This window comes from Myotis yumanensis, unplaced genomic scaffold (assembly GCF_028538775.1).
Source record: "Myotis yumanensis isolate MYYU_CA2020_CCGP unplaced genomic scaffold, mMyoYum1.0.hap1 SCAF_3, whole genome shotgun sequence".
NCBI lineage: Eukaryota > Metazoa > Chordata > Mammalia > Chiroptera > Vespertilionidae > Myotis > Myotis yumanensis.
Window position 1 is genome coordinate 127,897,378 of NW_027223754.1, and position 8,332 is coordinate 127,905,709.

Below are 8,332 nucleotides of genomic sequence, written 5' to 3' on the forward strand. Positions count from 1 at the left end.
AAATTAGCACATTACAATATCATTGGAACTGTGAACTCAGGGTGAAAATTGCCCTGAATCACTGTTATAATTTCCTGAGATTAAAGTCAGAATTTCCTGTGCTAGGCTGTGTAGGTATTGAGGTGCTGTGGTTGTTGGAGGGGTTAAAGTTGGAGCTACTGGCGAATATATATTAGGGAGGATTCCTAAAAACACGACGGTGGAGTCTGGGTCAATCCATTACTGTGAATGAGCAGTGACCAATAGGAAGGGGAGAAGAAGATCCAAGAAGGCTGAGGTAAGCAGGTTCCAACGCCCTGTCAAAGTGGGAACAATAGATCAAAAGGTTCATGGTGACCGGTCAGAGTAAGCTTTATTTTTTATCACAGGAGGCTTGTCAGCATGAAATAAAAACAAATTACTTGAGGCAAAGATTTTTTTTTTCCTTAACTGAGTTTCAGCAAACCTCAGACCCAGACACAGGACTCGACGGTATATTTCCTGGACAGCAAGGTAAACTATTTTACACTTTTAAAACCTTAATGTTAAGAATTTGAGGTTCTGATCCATCAGAGGCATGGGTACAACTTCAATAAATAAAATGAATCCCTATTCTGAAGGAAAAAAGACTATTTCACTATCTCTGCTGGAAGAGGACCAGGGCAGCATTCTGCAACTGTAAGAACTTTGACAGCTTGTGGAAGCAGCTCTGCACTTGTCATTTCCCTCAATTTAGCAGCACAATGGAAAGGTTAGCATTTCACAAGTGACGCTGGTTTGATTTATCTTTTTTTTTAAGGAATTAGTAAAATTTATTTGGTCCTTATTATCAAGCAGTTGAACTAAATGTATATTGGTCAAATGTTACTGGTACATATATGTGTTTTTTCCTGTTAAAATATTTTATTGTACCTATTATCTTGTTTATATACTATGGGCAGGGTTCATGTTTTTTAGATGTTTCATATATCAGTAAGTGTTAACCTATTCTTTGTTAGTGGCCATACTGAAAATTGGAAGCCCTCCCTGCATCCTAAGCATGTTCTTTGTTTTGTTTCTTATCAACATAAAAATGCCGTAATTAAATGCATTATTTACCTAATTGTGATATAGAGTTCATAATTCAAATTTCTTGACTGAACAACTTAATTCTATACTTATATTAGAAGTTTCTCCCCGAAACCCCAAAATAAAACTTACCTGAGAAGTCGAGCAAAAGAGTAAGAGATTAATCACACACTTTTCTTCAGATCTTAAAACGTTCCTCAAAACAAACTGCTAAAACGTTCTCTGATTGCTCTTTCTTTGGTTCAAGGCCCAGAGCCTGGGAAATCTCATCCAGATGTTCTGCTCATTTAGGAATAAAAGTAAAAGCATATGCCTGCTTCCTAGGAACAACACAGACTCTCAATGTGAATTATTTAAAGGTCATTTTTTGTACTATTTTATTCAACTCCAGATTTCAGTTAACTTCCTTGCATTAAGTAGCTTGAAATGGAAAAGCACTTATAGCTCCTAAAATTTGCTTTTCAGTTTTCATTGTGATTAGGTTAAAACCAGAAAGTTACAAGTTGGTGAGTCAGTTTCAGTGTTTGCAAAATGCTTTGCATATAGTGCCTTCTAAATAAATGGGTATAAATTACTGTCTATGTATAAAAGGCTGATATGTGTTTACTTTCTGCTCAAAGAAATAATGTTTACTGATCATGTTAGTGCACACCATTCTCTCTTTAGAGATCTTCAATATCTAACAGTTGAATCCTTCACTACAGGTACTATCATGGCAACCACAATCTGTTTCCTCATCTGGGTGGCATTCATAACAGATTCTGTGTGGACTCGAACTGTGAGACAGGTCTATGAGGTCCATGATCCAGAGGATTTTAATGAGCAAGACTTCGATTGTCCCAGGGAATGTTTCTGTCCCCCCAGTTTTCCTACAGCTTTATACTGTGAAAATCGTGGTCTCAAAGAAATCCCTGCTATTCCTTCAAGGATCTGGTATCTTTATCTTGAAAACAACCTGATAGAAACCATTCCTGAGAAGCCATTTGAGAATGCCACCCAGCTGAGGTGGATCAATCTAAACAAGAACAAAATAACCAACGATGGAATTGAAAGAGGAGCCCTCAGCCAACTAAAGAAGCTGCTTTTCTTATTTCTGGAAGATAATGAGCTAGAGGAGGTTCCTTCTCCATTGCCAAGAAGTTTAGAGCAATTACAATTAGCTAGAAATAAGGTGTCTAGAATTCCTCAAGGGACCTTTAGCAATCTGGAGAACCTGACCCTTCTTGACCTGCAACACAATAAACTATTAGACAATGCCTTCCAAAGGGACACCTTTAAGGGACTTAAGAACCTCATGCAGCTAAATATGGCCAAGAATGCCCTGAGGAATATGCCACCAAGATTACCAGCCAACACAATGCAACTGTTTTTAGACAACAATTCCATTGAGGGAATACCAGAAAATTATTTTAATGTGATTCCTAAAGTGGCCTTCTTGAGACTCAACCACAACAAGTTATCCGATTCAGGTCTCCCTTCTAGTGGTTTTGATGTGTCATCCATTCTGGATCTCCAGCTGTCTCACAACCGACTCACAAAGGTGCCCCGAATCAATGCTCATCTGCAGCACCTGCACCTGGACCATAACAAAATTAGAAGTAAGTAGCCATCAGGGCGTGTCTTTGATTGAAATGTTCATGGTCATTAAATGTATTCTATACGTTCTTTAAGAAGAGCGATTTGTTGGTTTTCTTTTGCAACTAAGCTGCCCTTAGATTTTTCAAAGTGTATTTTTAATTTTTAAAGTGTATTTACTTTTATCTCTTAACAGATGGTTTCAATGAACCAAAAAGTTTCAATCTTCAAATTGCAGATTGAAAAGTGGGCTTCGGGGATCCACAGGGGGCTGTTAGCTATCGGAGAAACGAAATGCCTCCATCTTCTTTAACTCCGAGGAGATTCTGTGTGTTCCGCCTCACTGAACAGACTTATTTAAGAAAGTGTCCCAGGCACACACAGCCTCATGAACAGTAACAGAAGGAACGTGATTTAGAGGTTTTCAGGAAGGCGCCTTTCTCTTACAAACTCCAGGGCAGCTGGTGCCTGCTGCCCTCATTAGAGTCTCTGCTTTAGATCAGTGGGTTTCTCAAACTTTAGTGTGCACAGGCCTGTGGTTCCACCTCAGAGTTTCTGATTGAGTACGTCTAGATGGGACCAGAGACTTCATCCCTAACAAGTTCCCAGATGATGCTGAGACTGCTGCATCAGCTGGGAACCATGTCCTGGGGACCAATCCTATAGTTTAAGGCTGTGCTCAATGTAAACGAAAGCCAATGTCCCTGGACTTGGGCACCTCCTTAGAACTAATGGCAATCTCCAAGGTACAATACCCTCGCCTTTCCTGAAAATAGCTTTGGATAAGGGAGAGCGAGGTGAGTGCCAAGTGTCTTGGAGGCAGAGGTGCCATCAAGGAAAGAAGTGGTTGTAGAAGGAAGAGGCTACAGGCATTAAAGGCAACTTGGCACCTTCACAGGTATGCCTGAGATCAGGCTGACTGTGGTGCAGAAGTGGGCAGTGCCTTCCTGCAGCCACAAGGGCATTGGTGTCAGCCTGGCACCTATCCCTGCATCCTCAATCCCGGCACAAGCCCTCTAGGAAGGCAATCTGGAGGAGACTTCTCCTGCACAGCCTTAGCAAATGCATGCCTAAAGTGAGAATAGGTTCAGTGGTTCTCAACCTTCTGGCCCTTTAAATACAATTCCTCAGTTGTGACCAACCATAAAATTATTTTCGTTGCTACTTCATAACTGTAATGTTCCTACTGTTATGAATCGTAATGTAAATATCTGATATGCAGGATGGTCTTAGGCGACCCCTGTGAAAGGGTCATTCGACCGCCAAAGGGGTCGCGACCCACAGGTTGAGAACCACTGGGTTAGACGGTTTGTAGAAAAATAATACAGATAATTGTCAGAAAGTTATGCTGCCCGGTTTTACAATCTAAGATTTTCTTAAAGTATGTAATCACGTAAACATCCCATTTATAAGAATAAACATTTTTCTACCCGGTACTACTCTGTATTTCAAGATCTGTCTGGTTTTTCTAACAGCATACGTGAGCTTAAAAATCCAGGAAGTAATAAGCAGGTTGCTGCCACAACAGTTCTTTTTCCATGGTGATGAGACATGCTGTTTAATCCTGTAGTCAAAAGCAAAAGAGGCAACAAAAATGTTAATAGAGTCTGTTTCACTGAACCTGATAGTACACCAGCCAATATTGACCTAAATATGTGCAATTTTTTCCTGATGAGAATCCTGTACTTCTGCAGGTGCATTCCTTATCTGACAACAAAGCCTCATAAATACTTGCTGTGGGAAGATACTTTAAAGTGATTTCATATAAGTCCTTTTTTGTGAATTAGGGATTCCCCTGAGAATTTGAGGATGAGGGTGTTCAGTAGTGAGGTAGCCAAGTTCAACACACAGCTGGGCACATATGCCAGCACTTACAGCATTATACAAAGTGACCCAAAAAAGAAAAGGACTCTGCAGTTCCTTCATTAACATTTTAGAGAGCTCTCACAAAGTGTTTTCTCATGTCTTCCTATTGAATTGTTCTCATACCTTAGCAGGCCCCAGAGTCACCTGGAGGGCTAGTGTCTGACTCAAGCGTCTGAGGTGGGGCCTCATCATTTAGTTCTCAGGCAAGTTCTGATGCTGCAGGTCCAGGGACCCCACTTTGAGAACCACAATTATCCTTAAAAGAGCCTTGTATGCTATGATTAGGAATTTATAACAAAAGGGAAACTGAGGCTCTCAACTAGGGGAAGATATTTGCTAAAACCAAAGAGTAAATATAATAGCAGGAACCTGAGCCCAGGACTTCTCATTTTAAATATTTTTTCCTGCACTCACACAGAATAACCACAGCACATTTTTCTTAAATTCTGAGAATATAAAACTTTAGAAAAATTTTTATCAATAATTTTAATAGCAACAACACCAACAAAGAGCAATTGAGTTTTTTGCTTCTTAATGTAGATATAAAGCATGGTCGTTTTAATACTCCAAGAGAATAAATTTAAAATGAGTTTTTCCCTGGATATAATTATTGGCTCACCATTATATCGCACTGTGTTATAACAATTGTTAAAGTACTTAGTTCTTCTGGACACATAATCTGCTATAGTTGTTAATAAAGTGATTTCCAAGAAATGCACCTTTTATATGAAGAGTTCTCAGAATTTACAAGGCAGTGAACTTGTCTTATGCAAAATAATGGCAACACTTATTTCTTCTGAACTCTTTATGGGACTTTAAATTTGGCAAAATGTTATGTTACTTCTAGGTGGCCTCTCAGAAATACCATAATTAATTTATAAAATATAACTAATTTAGAACACATGTTTCTTCCGTTCCATTTATTCACACATGCATTGGTTATGAGCACAGGGGTGATAAGGATGAGGAGATAGTACATAGAAGGACACGCTTTCTCCAGGAGGCAAGGGGCCCTGTGCAGTAGGAAAGGGACTAGGCTGGGATCCGGCTCTGACCGCACTTGCTGAAATACCTGGTGTGCATTATCTGACCTGTCTCAACTACTACTCCCACAAGACCCAGGTGGGGAGAATAACATTACCTGATAAAGGCTGTGTGGTAATAGCATGATAATGTATGTGAAAAAAATAACTTTATAAACACAAGACTGTCATACAAATATGAGTCATTTTTAGTTCAATTCACAAAAATGGCATAAGATCATAGCAAAGCAACCTCACTGTAAGCATAAATCCTTCAATGCAATATAAATACCTATATGCCAACAGGACCCAAAGAAGGGGCCATGGCCCAAGCTAGGTGGGTCTCATCTTCTAAGGAAGAATTTTTGCTCCAAGTAGTTTCAAAATGGGATTTAAACATAGTATAGGGATTCATGGTTGAGATCGGCTATTATACTTCTCCAAATTCTGCTAGTTTAGCAGGACTTCTCTCCCAAATCTCCTACATCTCAGTATAATCATTGATGCCAAGGGCTCTGACCCAAGGCAGGTGCACAGTTTCTCACATCCTAACCATCTGAAAAGGCTGATGGGATATTTCCTGGCTTGAATTCTTTGTTATTCAATTCTTGGCAAATGTTTCCATTCCCATTAGTTACACTTAAGTATAAAGATTCAAGTTATTTTTATGTGTTACTTATATACACTTATATTAATTGTACTTAAAAAAACTTGTCATTATATACTATTGATTTGAAATTCTGCATTTTAAGGTAATTTTCAAGCACTTTAATGACTGATTTTCCACCTATGCATCCATCCATCCATCCACCCATGCACCTACCTATTCTTTCCCTACCAACTCTGAACTGTTGTCTCTAATACCCTAAGTCTTACCTGTCTCAGCCTATGGTAATCTAAGCATGCCTTATCTCACTTGTTTTCATTGCAGCTTTTAACAATGTGTCCTTTCTAGTGCTCTGTACTACATATAGCAGAATATGGAGTCAGATGACTATACATGTGCTGCCCATTTTTTTCAGGAACAATTTTATAAAACAGATATGCATTACCCCCAACTCACAAAAAAATGGTTTGTCACGTTCTGGATCATAAGACTGGCCTCATAGTCTGTTGTAATAGTTTCTTTGTCCTCTTTCCCCTAGTCTCTTGTGTTCTAATTCATTCATTCATGCTTTCTCTGTCTCTCCAGATGTGAACGTCTCTGTAATATGTCCTGCCACTACCACACTGCCTGCAGACCAAGACTCCTTCAGTTACGGACCTCATCTGAGCTACCTGCGTCTGGATGGAAATGAAATCAAACCACCAGTCCCAATGGATTTAATGAATTGTTTCAGGCTCCTTCAGACTCTCATTATTTAAACACATTTTCAACAATCTAAAATTGATTTAATACACTAATATTTCCGACACAATATTTGGATAACATTCATAGGTTTAAAACAGAAATCACATTTCCAGTTGTTCTAGGCCGCCATTTTCATCTGTGCAGTTTAGTTTTTCTATTCAAAGAGGCCTCTTTCACAGTAGAATAGACTATTTTTTTTAAAAGAGAGAGAATAGAGAGAGAGAGAGAGAGAGAGAGAGAGACATCCATCAGTTGCCTCCTGTACATTCCCCAACCAAGGATTGAATCTGCAACCTGGGTATGTGTCCTGACTGGGAATCGAACCCACAAACTTTTGGTGTATGGGACGATCTCCAGCCAACTGAGCCATCTGGCCAGGGCCAGCCTACAATTTTTAAATAAATAAAACAGACACAGAGTTAAGTAATTAACTCAAAGATATTTTTTGTTTCTTTCACAGTGTATTAATACCAAATAATGCAATTGTATTGTTGTGCCATAGAAAGAACATATTTGTTTGCATATGTTCAAAATTGCTTATGCAGATACTATATTTACAGTAGAAATATAGTAACCTAATAGGAGATAGGACAATCTGTAGAAAATTAAAAAATGAGACCTTTTAAAATCATAATTATAAAGAAATAATTAAATTCAGAGAGCTAAGTAGCTTTTGTAGGTTGAAGTTTAGTATTTAGCCCAAAAATAGGTATGAAATACATCAAGTACTTCATGAGAGAGTTTTTTAGTCATTTAATACCAAATGTCAGAGCAACAGCCATTTTTAGTTTACTACTGTTTTCTGTAGCTGCTGTTCCTAGATATAGTACAATGTACTCCAGCAATTAAACGCCTACATTTTTTACACTTATTATAACACATTTCTGACAGAATCTTATTATTTTAACATTTGAAATCCACTTGAATTGCAGTGTTCAGCTCATATATTTGTCAATATTTTCTTGGATTTTTAAAATAAAAAGAGAGAATGCTTTCTAACAAAATGGAACTCTTTATTTCAGATTTATTTCAGGCACATTACTCACAAGTTTTATTAAAAACACATTTTAATAGAAAGTGTTATGGTGACAATTGTTTCCATTTTTCTAGCATGAGTGTATGCACATATATTTTCCCACTTTGCTTTTTTTCTTCCAATAAACATAGGAAAAAATTCATACTCTAAGTACCTGACGTAATACAGCTGTTTTTCATGAGTTAAACAATTAATCCAGGATTTTATTAAGTAACAAAGTATAGTTTCTTTTAGACTTCTGATTTTGCAAGACATATGATATAAACAATAAATATTAAATAAAGATTAATATGTGCCTTTATACAATAGTTTTTTGAAAAATCCTATAAGATTATATATATATATGAATATATGAATATATATGTATATATATATATTCATATATATATATATATATATATATAATTTGTGAAACACCAGATTAAAGAAAGCTCA

The 8,332-nt window shown here is 37.6% G+C and overlaps 1 protein-coding gene across 2 annotated transcripts; it reads left to right on the forward strand.

Moving 5' to 3' along the window:
* The first annotated feature begins 239 nt into the window (after positions 1–239).
* On the forward strand, positions 240–7,797 carry KERA (keratocan). Of its 2 annotated transcripts, none has more exons than XM_070407594.1 (3): positions 240–277; positions 1,752–2,645; positions 6,703–7,797. In XM_070407594.1, exons 2-3 carry the CDS (start codon positions 1,760–1,762, stop codon positions 6,873–6,875), a joined length of 1,059 nt encoding a protein of 352 aa, XP_070263695.1. In that variant the 5' UTR covers positions 240–277; positions 1,752–1,759; the 3' UTR covers positions 6,876–7,797. The 2 variants fall into 2 exon arrangements, with proteins under 2 accessions (XP_070263695.1, XP_070263694.1); XM_070407593.1 differs by lacking the exon at positions 240–277 and adding an exon at positions 319–492.
* The last annotated feature ends 535 nt before the right edge of the window (positions 7,798–8,332 follow it).